Source organism: Biomphalaria glabrata, chromosome 4 (genome assembly GCF_947242115.1).
Source record: "Biomphalaria glabrata chromosome 4, xgBioGlab47.1, whole genome shotgun sequence".
NCBI lineage: Eukaryota > Metazoa > Mollusca > Gastropoda > Planorbidae > Biomphalaria > Biomphalaria glabrata.
This window is the reverse complement of record NC_074714.1, coordinates 49,315,994-49,338,867: the sequence shown is the minus strand read 5'-3', so window position 1 is coordinate 49,338,867 and position 22,874 is coordinate 49,315,994. Positions and strand designations below refer to the sequence as shown.

General features: G+C 37.3%; 1 protein-coding gene across 3 annotated transcripts in view; it reads right to left on the bottom strand.

Annotated features, from left to right (window-relative positions):
• Positions 1 to 22,874, bottom strand: part of LOC106073171 (uncharacterized) — a 211,673-nt gene that overhangs the window by 153,035 nt on the left and 35,764 nt on the right. For all 3 annotated transcript variants that reach the window (XM_056025960.1, XM_056025959.1, XM_056025958.1), the window contains one exon: positions 7,440 to 8,427. In XM_056025960.1, coding sequence (XP_055881935.1) covers positions 7,440 to 8,374 — 935 coding nt within the window. In that variant the 5' untranslated portion in view covers positions 8,375 to 8,427. The remainder of the gene's footprint in view (positions 1 to 7,439; positions 8,428 to 22,874) is intronic.

Genomic DNA, 22,874 nt, shown 5'->3' with positions numbered 1-22,874 from the left:
AATAGTGCGTCCATAGTTCTGTGGTCTTCTAGGCGAAGTTGTCTAATAGTGCGTCCATAGTTCTGTGGTCTTCTAGGCGAAGTTGTCTAATAGTGCGTCCATAGTTCTGTGGTCTTCTAGGCGAAGTTGTCTAATAGTGCGTCCATAGTTCTGTGGTCTTCTAGGCGAAGTTGTCTAATAGTGCGTCCATAGTTCTGTGGTGCTTCTAAGCGAAGTTGTCTAATAGTGCGTCCATAGTTCTGTGGTGCTTCTAAGCGAAGTTGTCTAATAGGGCGTCCATAGTTCTGTGGTGCTTCTAAGCGAAGTTGTCTAATAGGGCGTCCATAGTTCTGTGGTGCTTCTAAGCGAAGTTGTCTAATAGGGCGTGCATAGTTCTGTGGTGCTTCTAAGCGAAGTTGTCTAATAGGGCGTCCATAGTTCTGTGGTGCTTCTAAGCGAAGTTGTCTAATAGGGCGTGCATAGTTCTGTGGTGCTTCTAAGCGAAGTTGTCTAATAGGGCGTCCATAGTTCTGTGGTGCTTCTAAGCGAAGTTGTCTAATAGTGCGTCCATAGTTCTGTGGTGCTTCTAAGCGAAGTTGTCTAATAGGGCGTCCATAGTTCTGTGGTGCTTCTAGGCGAAGTTGTCTAATAGGGCGTCCATAGTTCGTACCCTGTTCAGGACTGTCCATTAGTTTGATTTAAGGAGTTGACCATCCATTATCTCCTAGCTTCACATTTCCTTTTTCTGTAATCACTTCAGTTGTCAGATTTATTTTATGCTTTATTCAATCTATAACGTTTCTATTTGTCTTGTATGTATGTATAAGTGTGTGTGTGTGTGTTTATTAGCATAAAGCTAAGACAAGCGCGTTCAATGAAGATTATTATGTTCAATTCCTGAAAAGATTCAAAGTAGCTTCCCCTTTCAGGACATTTTTATGTCTGTTTTTGGCCATCGATTTCTCGATTGGTGTTCTCAGGGGCTGCTTTCTGTGAGAATCCATTAGAGGCACTGTGTAGGTGTACAGTCTAATTTATCATCCGCACGTGTCCAAACGGTGTAACCTGCGACCATCCTAAACGCTCCTGATATTTTAGAGAGGCCAGGAAGTACCCTGTAGCCCTAGGCCAGTTAATTAACATTTACAGTGAACGCAAGAACATGAAGACCAAACAGTAGATAGGGCATGAAATGTAACATATATAAATGAAAGAGAAAAAGAGAGATAGAAAAAAGAAAGAGGAAAGAGAACAGAAGGAGGACATAAAAGAGATATAGAGAAAGAAGAGGACCAGTCATGGAAAAGAAACTAAATTTGAGACAATTATAAATTGGTATATTAGTAACATATAAGTAGGATTACCAGACTCCTAGACATAAGTGGAGAATAACACACAAAAAATATAAAAAATAATTAAAAAAAACAAACTAAAGCTTATCTAATCAAATTTTAATTGTATACATTAGTTTGGATCAGTCATGCAATTTAATTTGTAATAGATTTAGAGTCTAGACTAACAAATTTGTGCGTAGAAATATTTTGACCAATTATTTTATTAAGCCCTTTCGTGCTTTGGGCTTCTCAATGTGCTATGTCTGGAAAATGGGGAGGGGGGAGAAAGGGTGAATTTCACCTTACTCGTTTTTAAAGGGGGAGAAATACCTGAATTCGGACTCTTGCCTCATCAAGCCGATATACTAACCACTCTGCTAGTGAGGTGCTTATAAAAAGAGAAGACTGTACAGTAACTACTGTTATCTATTGTTTGTTTCAAACTTATTTTAAAGCAGCGACATATAGAGGGACTAATTCAGTTTATACCGCCCCTTCAGTCAAGTACATTTATTTCCATTGTTCGAGATGCTAAACAAAATAATTAATTACCAATAGTTAATTAACTAATTGGTTATTTTTCTTATTGGTTCTTGTATTGTCAGGTAAAAAAAAACAAAATTTCAGCTTGATCCGAGATTGGGTGTCGGAGAAATAACGTGTACAAACTTTTGACTAGACAGACGACAGTTGTTGGGACACTTCGTTGCTTATCAAACACTGAATTTGAACTCATGCCTCATCAAGACGGTATACTAACCACTATGTTAGTGAGGTGCCTATGAAAAGAGAAGACTGTACAGTTATCTATCGTTTGTTTCAAACTTATTTTAAGGCAGCGACATATAAAGGGGAGTAAATCGGCTTATGCCACCACTTCAGTCGAGTACAATTATTTCCCTTGTTCGAGTCAGTAGTGATCTCAAACTCAAGTTTTCCAAAGAGAAATTTCTAAAAACTCTGACTAGTCCAGTGTGGTCAGTGTTCTCGTTCATCCCCCAGTTCTCGACGAAATGGGTGATGCTTTATATCTGCAACCTTATGGGATTGTCCACTATTGAGACGTGGACACATAAACAGACTCTTTGTAAAACGATTCCTTAAGAGATGTAGATGCTAACGTTAGCGTGCAATGATTAGTTTTAATACTCAATAGTTTCTCCTAACCAAATGCGATTATACAAACATAGCATATTAACATGCATTCATTTCAAATCTGGTGAACATTGATTGAATATTTCCTTTTCAATCAAATCAATGCCAAACATTTCCTGTGTCGGTGCTACAAGTCTGTCTCAGTTTTATTAAACCATTTGTGGAACCTCGTTCTGAGAGACTTCTGTATACAATCACCTGAACATCATAACCATCAGACTTTGTTTGTTCTCTTCCATTTTCTCGTGTTTTCTCTCTCGAATAGGCTTTAAATAGATCTCTAAGGGAGTGAACTGTGAAAGGTCCTAATAAATAATCGAAAGACTGCGCTGCATAACCTACCTAAATATTGCATGAGATTATTCTTTCCTTGCTATTTTGACTTCAATGTAATCAAAGTAGAAAATTGTGTTGAAAGTCTTTGAATCAGATTTTCTTTTATTAACTGCGTTTTCAGGATCATTAGCGCAGCATTACGCTGTTAAATAATAGAGCATTTTGATGTTTCAAATCAAATTTTTTTCTCTTCAAGGCAAGTCCTTTTTTGGTCTGTCATGCTGGGAGTGGCCTTGACACTTTAAAATGTTCACACAACTCTGAAATTACCTAAAGAATTAGACGTTAATTTAAGAGCCACGTCTTTGAAGACTGAGTCTTAAAAGCAGGGATGGTTGCCAGGGCAACGCGACTGAAATAAATCCATATTTGTTCTCAAAGAAACGTCTTCCTATTCTTTGAGATGTCAGCTCGGACACAACAAGTTTCTGTCTTGTATGTCAGTCCGGACAAAACATGTCTCTGTCTTGTATGTCAGTCCGGACAAAACATGTCTCTGTCTTTTATGTCAGTCCGGACAAAACATGTTTCTGTCTTGTATGTCAGTCCGGACTAAACATGTCTCTGTCTTGTATGTCAGTATGGACAAAACATGTCTCTGTCTTGTATGTCAGTCCGGACAAAACATGTCTCTGTCTTGTATGTCAGTATGGACAAAACATGTCTCTGTCTTGTATGTCAGTCCGGACAAAACATGTTTCTGTCTTGTATGTCAGTCCGGACTAAACATGTCTCTGTCTTGTATGTCAGTATGGACAAAACATGTCTCTGTCTTGTATGTCAGTCCGGACAAAACATGTCTCTGTCTTGTATGTCAGTATGGACAAAACATGTCTCTGTCTTGTATGTCAGTCCGGACAAAACATGTCTCTGTCTTGTATGTCAGTCGGGACAAAACATGTCTCTGTCTTGTATGTCAGTCCGGACAAAACATGTCTCTGTCTTGTATGTCAGTCCGGACAAAACATGTCTCTGTCTTGTATGTCAGTCCGGACAAAACATGTCTCTGTCTTGTATGTCAGTCCGGACAAAACATGTCTCTGTCTTAAAAACTTTCACACTCGTCAAACTGCCGAATTAAAAATAGTTGAGACTTATCGCTATGCTGACTAAACTATCAAGATAAGATAAAACAAAATAAGATAAGAAGAAAGAGATACGATAAGATTAATCCTGGTAAATGAAAATATAGAGAAATAGCGCTTGAGAACTGAGTGTTGTGATTACAAGGACTGTTTTTTTTTCAACTAAAATCAGCAAGATGACTTACAAAAAACAAAGAGTAAGATGGGGATATATATATATATAAAAGGTGAACGACCTAAGATCGAACTTGAGGGCTAAAGCCTCCTTAGCTCCTCAGACCAATACATTAACCACTATGCCTTGGAAGCGCTTATGAAAAAAGAAGGTTTTATAGTTATTTGTTAGTTTCAAACTTTAAAGCAAAGTATAAAGGGAACTAATTCAATTTATATCACCTTATCAGTCAAGTACAATTTCTTTGCCCCTTGTTTGATACTATACAAAATAACTAGTTACCAATAGTTAATAAACTAATCAGTATTTTTTAAAATTGATTCTTGTTTTGTCAGGTGCTAGAAATAATTGAGTAAAATTTCAACTTGATCCGAGAATGGATGTAGGAGAAATAACGTGTACAAACTTTTTACCAGACAGACAGAGTGAGTTGATAAAAGCTTTGTATGGATGGCTGCCTGGTCGTGCGGTTTGAGCGCTGAACTGTTGTTCGGATTTATCGACGGTCGAGGGTTCAAACCCTCCCCGCTCCCATCCCCCGTCGTCCTGCGGGAGGTTTGGACTAGGAAGTAAACTATCTTCAACTCTGAAGGAACATCCGAAACGTGTAAAACATTTTAAAACATTTGTATAAATTACTAGTCTACTTGCGAGATCAAGCACCACATATAGATGGTAACGTTTATTGAGAAGATATGGCTCAACTGAAAGAGAATAAGTCAACAAGTGGATATTGTAACGGATGCATGTGTATATCAAATGTAGCTGAAGTATTTCTAGAAGATGCTTGATTAGACTAAGTGCGTGCGTACCTTGTTTGATGTATTTCAATAGCAAGTTCTTGGAAAAATCATGCACACGTCACAAATGTAGATAAGGTACTAACAGGAACACAGACTGAGTTGATCAAGGTGAACTTCAAACAAACGTTTATTACAGAATGGGCCACAGTCTAGTCTGTCACTATAAAACGATGTTATCCCCTCAAGAGTCTAGCGGTAACTGATTTCTATAAGTCAATCTTAACCTCTAACCCCAAAGTCTATGTCGTCATTCTAAAATATCCATTCACTGTCAGTACATTAAAGTGCGCCACCCAACTAACTAAACTAGCTATCTAACAGTTCCTCTGTCAGTACATTAAAGTGCGCCACCCAACTAACTAAACTAGCTATCTAACAATATTAGCCATGGTGCACACGTTGGATGTAGGCCTGGTCTTGTGGTATAGGCTCCACACTGCGAGAAGTTTGGGATAGGATCTTCATTTCTACCAGTTTAAGACTGTTTTATTGATCAGCTCACTCTGTCTGTGCGTCTGTCTGGATGGAATCTTTTACACGTTATTTCTCCAACTTCCCATTCTTGAATTTTACTAAAACTTTGGGACTTTTATCGTTGTCGATGACAGCACACGAATCAATCAAATAATTTAACTCTTAGCTAATTAACATATTTTTATATAGAAAAAATGAAATAAATCTTTAATTATTGAGACATTTGGCATTCGTTATTTGTTAATAATTTGTTAGTTGTTGTTTTATTATTTATTTTTTTTTAATTCAATACAGTTTGGAAGAGTCAAGAACAAACGAGTCTTGTCTTTATGAACAGAAGGGGCGACGACTTCACCTACTTGTGATCGAGTAAAGTCTGAAACAAGTCCAGTGAGATTCAATGAATGATTGTCAGAATTTAACTTCTGGGTTGTGTTTTTTGAAATATTAATAATTAGACTTTGTCTCTCAGAGTAACGTAACATCTGCAAGTTCAGAGGTTTCAAATACATTGAAGAAACGCAGTGATGAAATTACTCCATTTAGATTTTTCTTTTTGAGTTTACTCCTCTTTTTTAGGGCCTCATAACGTTTTGTTTCGCGGACACTTACCGACGATCCATTTAATATCAGGAGGATTGAAATCCCCGATTAGAGTTTTATCTTAAAACTCAATAAAAAAATAATGAAATTGCAGGATTTCGTAAAAAATGTACATCAAACATAAATAACTTATTAAAATCATATCAGTGCTGAGTGTGATAGTAAGTGTATGTGTTTTGAGTGGCTGGTAGTGCAGTGTGTGTGTCTGTGTATGAAATGACCAGTGGACCTTGAGTGTACATGGTTGAGTGAACAGCAGTGTGTCAGGACTGTGTGTAAAAGGAGGTCAGTTTAGAGAACAAGTGGCTGGAGTAAAGAGTATAAATAGAGACTAATAAAATCATTGTGTTTATTGAAGCTCATTTTGTTTTAGAGTGTCTATTACAGCTTGACGGACCAAGTGATCATTATAAAACAATAATTCGTGAACAAAAGAATAATCGCTAATTACGATCCACAACAATATTGGTCAATGTCCTGGACATCTCGTATCTTAAAACTAAACATTTTGGTATTCTTGATCTTTCTTTCGAGCTTTCTTTGGAAAATTTATTTTCTTCTGATCCGCGCATCGTTTTCAAAAATACCTCTCCCATGACTTCCTGACGTTTCATTGACCAGTACATACTCACACCTACTCTCCCGCCTTACGATTCGTGTCCTGGCTTACTCGCAGCGATGTGCAGTGACGCGTGACGATTGACGTTATTGATAATAAATGCATGGATATAATATATAGTGAATGGTGTACGAATAGACTGAATGGGCCAGAAGTGTTTCTTCAAGTCTTTAGTCTAGTGAATAAACCAAAAAGTGCTGCACTTTAATTTTTGTTATTGTTCCCCCAAAGATAAACATAAACTTTAATTGACTCTTATAATATGATCTATTTACATAATCTATGGCTGATTTCTTGTTTGATTCGGATATCTGGAAAGATAATTATTCTCTGAATCAATGTACAGTCGTATATCTTTAAAATTAAAACCAGACTTTTATAAAAATCTGCTTTGTAAGAAGCTATATGTGTGTATATATATATATATATATATATATATATATATATATATATATATATTTATTTATTTATTTATTTATTTATTTATTTATTTATACTGGATTGAATTTAGATCTATGTCAAACATGGAAAATGTTTACATCACATTCTATTTTTATTTTGCCACGAAAATGAAAGTAAAGAATGAAAATAAGTTTACCCGTTTTCCCGACAAACCCATATCAAATATAAAATACTGTGAAAACGGGTTTACCCGATTTGTCAAAAACGTTTCGTGCTTTAATAAAGATAGAATTAGGTACTTTTTGTCTATTTTTGGGGCGCTACGATTGTTGGAGTGACATTAAACATACACTACGGTCTCCGCTATGATCTAAGGAACATTTATGCCAAGTTTTATCAAACGGTTTTGACTTTTATTTGGGACACACATACATGCATACATATTCTTTACTTTGTACTTTATAATATACTTACATTGAGTCGGCATCTGGAATCTTGAATCGCACATTTATTGGGACATTTGTCAGGTTTAGATCCGAACAATTCAATTGATTGATATGATTTTCGCGGAATCTGTTTTTCACTACTGAACACCACTGGCCAGATAAGCTGACCACTGACCATTCAGCTTTTTTTGACATATGCGTACTCCGAGCTAAGTTGGGATCCTCCTCAGTTTTTCCGTGGTTCAGATCAATGATGGTTTCCTTAGATCTGAGTGCATTCCTTGGTGAAGCCTGGGTTTGATGCTTTGCTGTGTTACTTGTTGGGGAAGGCTTTCTGGGAGCATTTCGGAATATGCTCCCAACGGGATGAACTGGGTTCGCCTGAGGATAACCGACGTCGGGGATCTTCTGATGGAAGAGCACTCGCTTGACATTTTCTTGAAACTGAGATTCGTTTTGAGGGCGTTTTTTCCTTCTATGATGACTCCGTGACCTTTTGTGTCTATGGAGCATGTTGAGAAACATCAGTGGAGAATGATGGACAGTTTTCAGGGGTATGAAATTACTGTCTTTATAAAATGGGGTCCAAGTTGGGGAAGCAGGAGAAGAAGGATCGTGACGTGATTTCCTTCTGTATCCGGCTTCATGAGACTGTGACAGCTCTATATCGTTCGTATATTGGTCGTCTAAAGAGGTATTTTCAAAGCAAGGCTTGCACATTGATGAACTTTCACCTACTATGACCTCACTAGAGACTGACAAAAAGTCATCTTCGCTGTTTAGTGACGTCATTTCCTTGGGAGATTCAAGATCGTCTGGCTTCAATGGGGGTCTCTTATGAGATACACCTGAAAGCGAAGTTTTATCACAACATAATGTAGTAGGTCCAACGATAAGGTCAGTCTCCTTATTCTCCCCAAGAACATTAGTAAAAGCAAACAGGCAAGCTAATACTGTCAGCATTCTTTAAGAGATGAACGATGTCTCGATATTTTCAGTCCTAAGTCTTGAAGTATCTAGAAATATAAAAAAAAAATATATAAGTTAGATTTAATATGTGTAAATATTCGAGTTTCATTGCCTTTTTTAGATGTCTTATTGACAAAGTTTCAAATTGTTCCAATCTTCTGATTGGTCACTTACTGGGAATACCACATCTGGTTTCCTCTACATCGTATAAGTACCACATTTTTTTTAAGACTAACAATTATACAGTTTTACTTGCAAAATGGGGGCGAGGTGGCTGAGGGGTTAGGCGCTTGGTTTCCGAAAATGGGGTCATGGGTTCGAATCTCGGTGATTTCGGATTTTTTAGGGCGCCCCTGAGTCCACCCAACTCTAATGGGTACCTGATTTTTGTTAGGGAAAGTAAAGGCGATTGGTCTTTGTACTGGCCACATGACACCCTGCTCGTTAACCGTTGGCCAAAGAAACAGAGGACATGAACATCATCTGCGTTATAGATCGGAAAGAGAATCTACTTGCAAAATGAAACTTTACTTGTCAAGATGAATAATTAGAATGATAACTTGTTTTGTTGATGTTTTGTCTTTAACATTAGTTCAGTCTTAAATTCTATAATTAAAGAACCACAAGTAAGGAAGAGAACCGAGGAGAGTTAAAAACATCCAGAGTTACGTAATCTTGATTTTTATTTGGTTGGAATCTTTCACCTCAGGATATCATTAGAGTGACAGTTTTGCACGACATTGTCTTTTCCCAGGTCACTGAAACTAGGATCGAAATGTCGAATAAAGCCGGTGGCTAGTGTTTAGTGCATTAGCATCTGTGACATTTTACATCTAAAGCGATGATCTTTTCCCTTTGAAACTTCTAGTGCAGATGTAAAATAAAGATGCAGGGTAGCTTTGTAAAAAAATATTTTTTTTTACAAAACTAAAAACGATGAACTCTTTGACCTTTAGTACACTGGTGGATACAATAGATTGATAAAACTGTCGTGATTTCGCAGACGACGCAGCGGTGGTGGCTAACTCACAAGAGGAAATTCAGTTACTAATGTCTCCCGCTTCTCTCAGGCCTGTAAGGAGCATGGCTTAACTATTAGCACGAAGAAAACAAATGTTATGGGACCATCTGCTACAGCACCACCCTCGATCCACATAGACGATAACAAGCCGTAAATGAATTCTGCTATCTGGGATCTACAATCCAAGATGACCTGTCTCTAGAAGAAGAGATAAAAAAAAACGCATAGGGAAGGCTGCCTCGACCTTCGCTAGACTCAGGACATCTATCGCTCCTTTCGTTTTTAATAGATATGTATGTATCGGCTTAGGGTAAACCCATTTTCGCACAACTAATTTTATTTTCGTAGCGAAAGAGAAAAAACTTGAAAGGATCATTAGCTAAGTATAACGTACATCTAAATCCAATCCACTAGATTAGTAAAGACAAACTTAGACCCGCAGGCCGCGGATAATGTCAGGCTAGTATATATATATATATTTATATATCGTTATAATAATTGACACAAACAAACAAACTGACAAAGAAACAAAGTGGCATGAACGAATAAAAAAAAACAAGAATTGAGAAAAAGGAAATTGACACACACATTAATCGACACACATTGATTCATGCCGACACACTGGCGGAAACACATTTCTTTAATATTTAATTACAGCAATAACGGGTTTTTTTTTGTGTTGGTCTCTGAAGCAGTGGGCTGTAAGCAAGGGTAGAAAATGGAGGTACAAGTGAACTGGCTGGCCAAAAGGAAGTTCTCAATACTGTGAAGAGATGAAAGTTGAGCTGGTTTGGTCGTGTTGTAGGATAAGGCTCTCGCTTTCAAAGTCATCTTTCAAGGTACAGTGGAGGAACCACGAAGAAAGGGTCGTTGAAAGAAAAACTGGATGGACAACATAAAAGAATTGACCGGCCCAGTGGCGTAGGAATTTGCCATCAGTTGGGGGCCCGGGGGGCTTGACCTCTTGACTGCATTTTGCGTAATATTTAATATTTAATGCCAAAAACACTCATTTGGAGCCAACACTCAAATGGGGGCTGGGGGGATTTACAAATAATCCCCCTCCCTCCCTCCCTCCCCCTCCCTAGCTACGCCTCTGGGCCGGCCTGTCTCTTGATATCCTGCTAAGAACAGGTGCTGAACGGGAAGAGTGGAGGACCTTGATTACAGGAATTGTCACAGCACCACCTTACAACAAATGTCTAGGCATGCATGATAGGATTGTCATACCAATATATGTTATTTGAAAACATCGATCATCAGACTTTCATGTTTTAATAAACTTTAAACAGGGGAGAGAACAATAAATTAAAAACAATGCTTATCTAAGGGTAATAACCGCAAAAAAAAAAAAATCACCGCTATATATCTAAATAATGCAGTATAAGGCTCCTTTTTTCTATATAAAAAAATATCCCTAATAGATTTGGCTATTTTTTTGTAATTCATTTATTGTCATCGATTAGGAATAACTGTGCAACATTTCCACTAGGTCCGTAAATGGGAGGCAGGAGGCAAAAGGCCTACAACATGTACAAAGGGGAATAGTTCCACATATACAGACACATCTCTCTGTGGGTAGGAATTATTTCTCCTAGCTGATACCAGGCATATGAATAGATTATTACTATTCTCTCCATGGGTTATAATTTTATATTACATACATATTGTACTAGGTAAAACAAATAATTGTATAAGGTTTCTATTTGATACAAGAATGGGATGTGTGAAAAAAAAAAAAGTCATTTGCATTTTTTTCTATTTTATTTGCAATTTATTTTTTTAAACTTTCAAAAAAGAATTTTTGTTTGTAAAATGCTGGTCTTTAATAATGTATACATGTTCGAAATAAGCAAGGGGAAAGATATTAAAACTTCAATGGTCTCCCTTTTTTTTTGTTTTCGCGTTGTTTCGATGTTAGCATTGAAGAATTGTATGGATTATATTCCATTATTCATGACGGTCACAATGCCCAGCCTCCAAGTTGCTTTGTTTTGGTTTTCTTGTGTTCTTGTTTTATTACTCAATTTAATATTTTTATTGTATAAAACATTTTCTTAGATTTCAAAAGTTAAGGAGAGAACAAAATGTTAACGAAACAATCTTCTTGATTGTTGTATTGTTATTTTACTGTTTTTTTATTCACCTTTTCTCTTTATTTCTTTGTTCCTATTCTTCTGTCTAAGAACTATCTCCAGTGGGAAGAGGGGGGAGAAGGTTGTCCTCAAGTTGTAGATTTACTGGGGACGCGGTGGCGCTTAACTTCCGAAGCTGGGATCCTGGGTTCGAATCTCAGTGAAGACTGGGATTTTGAATTTCGGGATTTTTAGGACACCCCTGAGTCCACCCAACTCTAATAAGTACCTGGCTTTAGTTGTGGAAAGTAAAGTTGGTTGGTCGTCGTGCTGGCCACGTGACACCCTGCTCGTTAACCGTTGGAAGAAACAGACGACCTTAACATCATCTGCCCAATAGATCGCAAGGTCTGACTCAATTTTTTTGTTTACTTTATTCTTTCTAACGATTTTAATAATAGACAACGACATGTTTCTTTATTTGGTACATGCTGACAAGACAGATGAATATTTTTGTTGAGTTTCTGCATATGTAACTGTGTTTTGGTCACTCGTCAACAACATGTGGTAAATAGTGAAAATATTGCAGGGGCGTAACTAAGAATTTCCCATCATTTAGGGAGGGGGGAGGGCTTGACCTCTTTGGGGGCCCCTGCATTTTGCTTAATATTTAATATTTAATGTAAAAAAACACTCATTTGTGGGCTACCCTCAAGTGGGGGCCCGTGGGGGATTTTCTGATTCTCACCCCTCCCCCACCTCAGCTACGCCACTGAAATATTGTCTGGTATTGACATCGCTCATGACACATTAGTTCAACACGTTCCTGTCACTATGTAGTGATTCTAAATCTGGCGACGCACATTCTCGCGTGATGCAGGAAACTAAGAATCGATTACAGAAACAATTGAAAACTTGAAATAACGTAATCGAATAGACATGCTTTATATAAAGGCAGGCACAATTATTAGAATAGATGACAAAATAGTAGGCCCTATTCATTTACATAGATAAGAAATTCTACTCAGCTCTATATTTTTCGAATGTCAAGAAAAAGTTAAAAAACAAACACGCAGTTCTGAATTTCTATTTATATGTCCAACAGTTAAATGAGGCCAACACAACGACCAACCGCTTTAACTTCCCTACCATAAGTTTGAACCAATTAGAGTTAAGTGGACTCTGTGGAGTCCTGAAAATTCCGAAGCTCAAAATTGAAGTTCTCCACCGAGATTCGAACTAAAGACCCCTCGATACGAAGCCAAGCGTCTTACAACTCAGCCTTCACGCCAATCTATGATATAAAGGAATCCTATAAGTTTTTCGCATTTAGGTGATACATTCAGCTCTTCATACAAAACACTTTCGATGACATAATCTTGGACAGTCGAGTGTCAACATTATATTTATGAAGACTAAAGTAGCCTGGTCATAAACATTACTTCTTTAGTCTTATCTTATCTTATATAATACAGATGTTGCTTTAAAAAAAAAAAAGAAGATAATTACGTGCTACGCGTCATGTATCTAGTCATGCATGTAAACCAGTGACTTAAATTCTGCCAAGTCACTGGTTTTCCTGGCTAGCTCAAGCAACCCATTCCATGCTCTAATAGCACTAGGGAAGAAGGAGCATTTGTACAAATTTGTCCTATCATATGGAACTTCTTCTTCGTGCTCATTGTTATGTTAGAGTGTTCATATGACTAGACCAATGCATGAGATGAACTGCGCAGTGGTTTCCAAATCAGGGAGATCTCCATATAGTTTTCTTTCTATTGGGGTGTTTTGGGGCCTTGATGTCTTGATAAAGAGAGCAGTTTTGGAGGAGCATATGGAACGAGGAATGTGCCTTTATCTTTGTGTCTTGTAAAGAAGGGCAGAGTGTGAAAATACAATGTATTCAAGTCACACTTTCGGAATTTAACCAACTGCTTGGGTAAAGGTGGCTGGACGCGATTCTCAAAAAACGGCTCTAGCTAGTAGCTATACTTCCACACTTGGTCGGTAGGTACTCACCAAGACCTTATCGCTAACAGTGACCACATTCATGTGATCGGTTCTTGTGATGCTCCAGAGAGCTTTGCAAAATCAAGTACTTCTCTTAGCAGTCCTTCTAATGATTTCTACTTAAGACGCTACGCAAAATGTTCATCTACGCCTATTTTTTTTTCACTTAACTCACAAAAGAAACATTTGAGTCGAGTACGGGTATTCCCGAAATAAAAATAAAAAACCGTAAGGCGTATTTCATGTTAAGATGATTATATTTTGAAAAATTATAATGGCCCAACCGTGAGGCCAGTTAGGTAGAAACAGCTTTGCCAAAAAATAACGGTCATAAACTGTCAAACTTGTTAAATCGTCAGAGCCGTTTTCAAACTCCTTGTCTACACATGAAGACGTTGCAATAGGAGGAATTATAATAACAAATATAATTAGATATGAATCAACATTGTTCGTTTTAGATCTAATATTTAAAACTGCAATGGTTAATGACATATGTAGTGGCAGAGCAGAGAGTGTCAGGGAGAGGTATGGCGAGAATGAATGTTAGTTTGATATTTTGGTATGAATGTTATGAATGCGAAGTGTTGCAAGTGTTGTGAACTGAGTGATTAAGTCTTCGTTGAATGTGCGAGAGAATGTGTTAAGTCAGTAAGGTCTTGCTCCCGGTCCAGGAAGGTTGGACGTTTACTTCCTGGACTGGTGTTTTGTGTATTACTATTTCATAAGAGTGATATAATTGTGTGCTTTATTAAGTATTAAAGTAGTATCGATATTCATGAATATAAGGAGTTAGAGTTGATGTATATTAAGTGTTCGTATTTGAGTTAAGCAAGTATTGATGACATAATTGAGTAACCAAGAAAGTATCAAGCAAGTATTATTTAATATTCAAGAAACCCCTAGTGAGCCACAGAAACCAAGTTAAGAAACACAACAAGACAAGAGACAAGCAGCAAGCATATATATATATATAATTGAACCTCCTGACAGAGAGTACACCATATACAGAAGAACCAAAAAAAAAAACCTAGTTTCTCTTCAGCTACTCCTGAATACCCTACACCAGTGATGCTCAACGTAATTCGACCCGCGGGCCATTTTAACTTTCGACACGCGTGTAGCGGGCCACATCAGTAAAAAAAGGTACAAAAAAAATGAAATAAAAAATCACCTGAAACTATGTGAAACTATTGGATCTAGTACTTACAATAATTAATGGGATCTTTAAAGTCTATCATTTTTTTCGCGTCTAAAATGGCTTCATTTCTGTACTTTTTTTAGCTGCATTGTAGCTACTTTTAATATATTCCCTTCGACCCTCAAATCTCTTGGCGTAGTTTAACCAATCTTTTATACGCGGCTCAAATGCTGTTGTATACGTGGTTGTTTTTGAAACAGTCAGACTTTCTTTAGAAAACAAATATGTTGGCTTACTATCATGTTCCACAAAAAGATCCATTCACTTTTCCTAGTAGATTCTACATTCAGAGGTCCATTTCATAATCTCATAAACGCGCAATCGTTAAAGGTCATGGTGCCAAACCATCAGAGAAAATAAGAGGGCCCTAACGAAGGTGAAGATACATTTTCAACTTTTTTGAAGGAGGAAGGATTTTTAACTTTTTGTGCCGACGTTTCGGCGGGCCGGATGGAACCACATTGAGGGCCGGTTTTGGCCCGCGGGCCGTACTTTGGGCATCACTGCCCTACACAATGTCCATTTTTATACATCAATTTGGATTCATGTCGTTGTGTCTACGGCCTAGACAGCTAATGTCTCTATCACGTGACCACTGCGCTGTCATAACAAAGAACACACACACACGCGCGCGTAAAAATAAAACTATCATTTGATATGAAGAGTTCTTTTTTTTTATCATTTTATTCGAAGTAACATTAGATCTAGTAAAAAAAGCATGAGTCATAGGGGAAGAATGTCATTGTTAAACAATTAAATAAGTTCATTAAATATTTAACTAATTCATTAGATTAACATTTGGGAGGAAATACAACATGAATACGAAGAAAAATAAAGGGTGAAAAAGACCCAGATTTTGTAGAATCTATCTAGCGGTGAAAACACTGATAGTAATGGGTCGAAGACATTTAATTTGAGTCTTTCTGATGACCTCTTGCCTAAAGCTCCTTTACATTTCAATACTAACGATACAGTCTAACATTTGTCATGGGACTTCGAGGTAAAATAAAAAATAATATCCTCCCTTTTCACAGCCTCTCTTCTCTCTCCTTCTCTCTCTCTCTCTCTCTCTATCTCTCTCTCTCTCTCTCTCTCCCTCTATCTCTCTCCTTCTCTCTAAAGCCTCAAAGCCTGAAGACCTTTTAAATGATTTGGAAAAGGTCGTCTGCTAAGTCGATAGTAGAATTGTTAAATCTTCTAGTGGCTTTCCTGTACCTACAGATTGGTTGACAACATATACCCAAGGGAAATAACTAAATCCTCAAGGAAGGATTAGAATGTAATAAGTACTTACGTTGTTTTTTTGTTTGTTTTTTTTTCAAGGTCACGGCTAGATCGATTGTTACTTAAGGGAGTGTTTGCCTACGTTACGAATTGAAGAACTTTTAAAGGAAATTAATGATTGCTAAGTTGAGATAGCGACAAAAGATGGACTTACGAATGATCCATATAGGAAGACCTATATCTTGCCATTTCTTAATAGATCAGGGGTTCTCAACCTGTGGGTCGCGACCCCTTTGGGGGTCGATTTACGATTTAAAAGGGGTCGCCTAAGACCAGTGAAAAAATGAATTGTTTTTGTTCATTCTTCAATTGCTGTGTGTGTGTGTGCGGAAAAAAGGGAGGGGGGGGTCGCCTTAGAGTGAGTGATGTAAAAAGGGGTCGCCGAGCCTAAAAGGTTGAGAACCGCTGTAATAGATGAATGACTTTTTAAATAGTGATGTTAATTCTTATGGTTATACTAGCCGAAACAAATCCGGATTTCCTAGGATTGAATGTCAAAAAAAACTTTCTGCTGAAGTCATTAGCACTCACTACATTCACACGAACACACACACAAATACACACACATACACACAGATCTTGTACCAGTACATTTGTTTTAAAGATAGTTTAGACCAAAATAATTTCTAAAAAAGAGACATTCGACAATTCTTTAGAAATGCTCTTTAAAATGACCGAATGCCAGCTGTTTTGTTATTTCATTACCTATCGAACTAAAATTTATCCTTATAACAATAATAGCAATAATAATAAGAGTTACTTTATTTAGGTAATATTTTTCAATAGTGTCTAGCAAGTCAACTTAGTACATGCGTAGCACCGAGGTTTTTTTTTCACAGGAATAAAAAAAAAGCTCTCAAGATTTTAAAACTTATAACTTTTACTTTTGCAAGCTCTTCGTTTGGAGAGTTTTGCTAAGTCACAATATAAAGTTCTTGGTTTGGAGAGTTTTGTTATGTCACAACATAAAGTTCTTTGTTTGGAGAGTTTTGCTATGTCACAACATAAAGTTCTTTGTTTGGAGAGTTTTGCTATGTCACAACATAAAGTTCTTAGCTTGAACAGTTTCGCCCTGTTACAACATGCCAGCTCCTACTTTGGAGAGTCTCGCTCTGTTAAAAAGAAAACATTTCTGATTTTTCCAAAACTGTGCCCAGTATTTTCTCTCTCAAATTATTCCTTCACGTTCTATTCCGTAAATTAACTTTTGCTAGAAGAAAAAAAAAATCTGACTCATTCTGTGACAAAACATTTTTCTTTTTTGTTACACATTCTAATGAAAATTTTAGAAATATGAAACAAAGTGTCTCCAGAGAGAGTGTGTTTGACATTCTCCACAAAAAGGCGACTAAGAAATTAACCAATTTCTCAGAGGGTTAATTTTTAATAGCCTGCTCGACAATGCTCGCTACGTGATGCATTGTGAACGGTTAATTTCTTTCGTTCAGAGTGCCAATGTACTTTCCTGTCATTTTTTTAGAAATCGAACGATCTAACGATGTCCATTGTCGGACATATGAATGTCCTGGAAAGGTTGCGATCTGTGGTGCTCTTTGTGCGAGAGAAACATTTTCCATTTGAAAGTGTATTATTTGACGACCAAGTGTGAGTGTCACGTGGGCTGCGCGTCAAGAAGTGCAAAGAGGAGATTGGGTACGTTCTAGTACCTTCCGATTTCTACACAGAAGAGTAAATGGATGAAAGGGGGATAATCAGTTTCCGATACCAGAAAATTAGAGAACTCTAGATTTCTGAGTTTTGGAACCTATGTATAAGGGAGACAAGCTTTTTTAGGGGTCAATTAAGTTCATAAGTTTCAAGCTTTATGTTATGTCTGCTTTTGTGAATTTATTGTTGAATGTCATTATGTTGCGTATCATTGCTTGATTTGTGTGTTCATTTCGTTCTGAACAAGTGGGTGAAAGGCGGTGTAGACGCGTCACTGGTCAGCTTATTGACACAGCCAGCCCGTATAACAACGTGCTCAGTGAAAAAGCGATCCGATAACGATACTAATCTATAAATAGATTTATCTATTGTCAAGGAGCAGTAAACACATTCTGCGCAAACTCGGAAATGCTCACTTCGATCTATTTCCGCCGCGACGGCTCATCCGCAGCCACGGTGCCGAATTATTTTATACCTTTTTTTTTTTCGATCGGCGAAATTCCAGGAGATTCAAGGAGATATTTTAAAATTCCAGGAGATTTTAAAGACTTTTTTGTTTTTTTCTGAAATTCCAGGAGATTCAAGGACATCCTGGAATTTCAGGAGGCCGCGGACACCCTGCGTACTTGAAGGTTTAATATATTTTGTTTCGTAAAGAGGAGTTCTTGTTATGAATGTACCTAAGCAAGGGTCGCCGGGATACAATTGGGTTTTGGTTCAGATGCACAATGCAGAAAAAAAAATAAAGATACAGACAAAAGAAGGAAAATGCAGACAAGTGGAAGGAGATGCAGACAAAAAGAAAGAGGTGCAGACAAATGAAGCGATGGGAAGAAACCATCAAAGACTGAACGGTCTGCTAATGATATCCCGGCAAAAGGCAGAGAGGGAATGGATAGAGATGGTCATGTTTGGTGCTCCTACAGTACAAAGATAAAGTGACAAATGAATGTGAAAATACTTGTTGGACTGAAAAAGAGGAAAAGAAATGAAGATATATGGTGGCAATGTAAGGAAAGTAGAAAAAACAAAACAAAACAAAAAAAACAACTTACGGACATGTAAAGGGGATGAGTGGAGAGTTGTTTTAATAAATAGACTTTAAACAATCTAAAATTTGCCTTATTGAAAGACCTCCATCGCTACAAAATGATAATCGCTAAAGAAATTAGAAATTCGATTCTTAAGTACTGAAAAGTGCATAAACACTATTATATGGTTTATTAAAACACCTCACGTGTATCGATACTTCCGTAGTCTACACACTGGAAACACCAAGTTTGCTTTTTACGGATTCGCCACGATGCATGAAATTCACCATAAGTATTGTTTCTCCTTTTGTACTGTAACCAACACAAAATTAGTGTTCATATTTCACTGAAGACTGATACGAAACTAGCGCTCTGGCGCTTTATTTGTACACGCCAGCAACAATCAGGTTCCAGATTCTGTTATATTAGCAATGTGTATGTGGCATTAGCCGACAATACCAACAGAAGCGGTTCCTTTTGACTTTGTGTGTGTGTGTGTTTGTGTTTGTGTGTTTGTGTGTCGTGTGTGTGTATGTGTGTGTTGTGTCTCAAGAGTGCCCAAATTTAGCGCTCATATTTTAAAGCGAGGTAGCGCACCTCTTATCTTATAAAATACAGACGTTACTTCAAAAAAAGTCCTACCCGTATCCCTAGGTCAATCTAGTCATGCATGTTAATCAGTGACTTAAACTTTGCCAAGTCATTGGTTTTCCTGGCTCAGGCAATCCATTCTATCCTCTAATAGCGCTAGGGAAGGAGGAGTATTTGTGTAAATTTGTCTTACCATATGGAACAAGAAATGTGTCTTTACATTTGAGTCTTTCTGAGTATTTTATTAGGTTTCGTTTTTGTATTAGAAGAATATGATTCAGTGTTTTATGTATAATTGCTACTTTACTTTGAAGTATTCTTGTCTGAAGGGTCTCTAAATTTAATAATAATGTAGCAGGCGCCCCCCCCCTCCCACACACACACACGCAACCCTCGCGGCCTCTTCTTTCATTCATGCCCTCCTTAAATCTCAGAACGCCTGACGAACTTGAGACAATAATAAATCACGCATCAAAACAACGGCGTCAACAACAAGCTTCCATATTTGTCCTGAATGACGTTGTCATGTCACTCAGAACTGGAAACAAGTACAACCTGCCAATTAGCAGCACAGAAAATAAAAGTTCTTTCCATCAGAACATCCCAACATCTTTACCAAAACAGTTTGACCTTTTGTTTTGGTTTTTGTTTTTCTAATTTAGCGGTGCCACGCCGGCAACATCTGGCAAACGGTTCTGAGAGCGATTTTCCGGTACACCTTATTGTTTTATTATTTTTCTTAAAGTGGAGCTTAACATTTGACATGTGATATTTCTGGATCTCAAGCCTGCTTGGCACAATATTAATAAAGGTTGGACAATCCTCCCCCGCCACCGTAAGTAAAATAAAAATATTAACCAAAAACAAAACACAATTTATTATGAATTTTGAGAAAATAAAAAGAGTGTTTAGCAGCCCTGGATTTACCAGCACGAGCTATGGTTTAGTGCACTTGTCCCGTAATATTGTTTTGAAGAAAAAAACAACAAAGGAATAAATTTGCTTATTTTGATTACAGGGAGCCCCATAGCCCAAATAGATTAGGGCCCTAGCAAGTCTAAATCCAGTCCTGCGTGTGTTTGTGTGTGAGTGTGTGTGAGTTTGTGTGTGTGAGTGTGTGCGTGCACTTCAACAGCAAGTCTGCCTATTCAACACTTGAAGAAAAGATTTCAGAAAATAGATTTGTTTATTTCTCCTTGTTGTTCTGGAATGCAGTCTTTCCCCCTCCCCCCAATAGATAATAATTAGAGGGTCTAGGACTAGTTGACATTTATTATCGGGTCCAGGACTAGTTGACATTTATTATCTGGTCCAGGACTTGTTGACATTTAGTTCGTGCGTTCCTAAATGTTGTCCAAATATGGAGGTTGTGAATTACTTGAAGATTAAAAGCCGTCCAGATTCAGCGGCGTTGTCAAAGTGCGCATGTCTACTAGGAACCCGATCATTTTCAGGTCTATATTTTCTTCAGCGATTGATCTTATTTGCGGCCGGAGAATGTCACCTTAACCTTAAGTGGATCTTGACGTTTTGTGCGGTTCAATAAGAAGAGTGTTTTTGCCTGTGTGCGTGCGTACGTTTGCATGCTTGTGTGTATCGATAAACACACACGCGCGCGCACATATATATATTTTCTAGATCTAGAGACACACCTGAGGCGGTCGAAAGGACATTTGTCATTTGAATATTTATCACGAGATTAATGGGATTTTTTTTATTTCGATTAAAACAGACTTTTGTAAAAATTAATGACTTCCTTTCCTACCAAAATCTTATCTAGTCACAAGTATTTTTTTTTAAAGAACGACAACTAGTAAATTACTTATTACACATTAAAGGGAAATAATCTGAAAGACGTTTTGTATCTTTATAAAACAAAAACAATTACAGTGCAGAATATTTAAATCTATGAAATTGCTAATTCTTACATTGTTGAATTATGAAATCATGTTCACATTTTTGGGATGATAATATAAGTAAAATTTGGTTGAAATGTTACAAATGTATCTACTAAACGCAAAAAAGGAATTTCAATACATTTAAATAATGTAATTATTATTATGCCAACAATTTCTTTCTACTATCAAATAATTGCGATATTAAACACTGATCTCATATCATTGCAATATAATCTTTTCAAAAGTCAGTTTAATAACAAATTATTGAAGCCTCAATGCATACAAGATCTATATATTTAAAAAATCGTGAAGTCTGCTGTCGTGATCATACTTCTCTAGATTGCAATAAACTTTTCTACCATCCAATATACATACAGGGCCGGATCAGTAAATGAAGGCCCCAATCCACTTATAAATATTTCATTGAAAAAGTAAAGTTCCCCTTTCAGATCTTGTAATGTATTGGGAAGATGATGTAAAGGTTATCTGTTTCTGTGACCCACGGTTAAAGAGGGTGTCGTGTGGCCAGCACATCGACCAACCGCCTTTACTTTTCCACAACCTATGTTAGGTACCCATTAAAATTTGGTGAACTCAGGGGAGCCCTAAAAATCCCCAAAATTCAAAATTCTTTACGAGGATTCAAAGCCGAGACCCAACGCCATTCTTACATACCAAAATACGCACTTAATTTTTGTATGTCCTTTCAGACCAAAAAATCTAAGCAGGGGCAAAAATACGGAAACAAAAACTCTATGGCCATATCACAAGTTCCTATGGGCTCGCAATGACTTTCCTTCAAGGAACAGTACCAAGAAAAAGAAGAAGAGGCAGAGAAAGTGATGAGAAGACAACATAAAAGAATGGACAGGCCTGCCCTTGAAAGAGTTTCTATTGAAGGCAAAATGCATAGAGGAATGAAAAAAAATGGTCAACAGATCATGTGTTGGTGTCCCAAAGGCTCACCAGATTAAGGGATATGTGAAAGGTGATGCAAAGGTCAAGTAGCCTTTACTTTTCCCTAACCAATGTGAAGTACCTATTAATGTTTGGTTGACTCAGAGCGCTCTAAAAAAAATCCCGAATTTCAAAATACCAGTCTTCACTGAGATTCGATCCCGAGACGCCTCTGTTAGGAAGCCAAGCGCTTTAGCACTTGGCCACCACGCACTCATAAACGCCCACTAACTCCGCATAAGCATTTAATAGCTTCATTTACAGAAAAAAGTCCGGTCACGTGATATTGTCAAAACAAAATGTTCGGAAGAGCTAACAGATTTCCTCGGGCTTAGTTCTCTCTCCCCTCGTTGAGCTCTTCAGAGACTAAGGAAGAAAATAACGAGCCTTGATATGAATTAGTGAAAGTCTTTGGTGTGAAGTTTAGTGAACAAAACGTTACGAAAATAACTTTTTTTTTCCTCTAGTTTTTTTTTTTGGGGGGAGGGGGGGGAGAGGGGAATCTTTGTCAAGTTAGATAGATGAATACAAAATGTAGAGCCTTTTTTAATTTAAAAATTATGAGAGAGAAAAGAAATGGACAGTTACAAGGCTATCGTAGAGAGAAATAGTAAATAGATTGAGAAAGACAGATCGGAAAGGAGTAAAGAGTTAGTGGAAGAATGAGAGAAGGAGAAGTAGAGTAGCAGAGAAGTAAATAGAAAAATGCAAGAGCATATAACTGTGATTGACTTCGTTTTGCAGTAGTCCTTTATAAATTG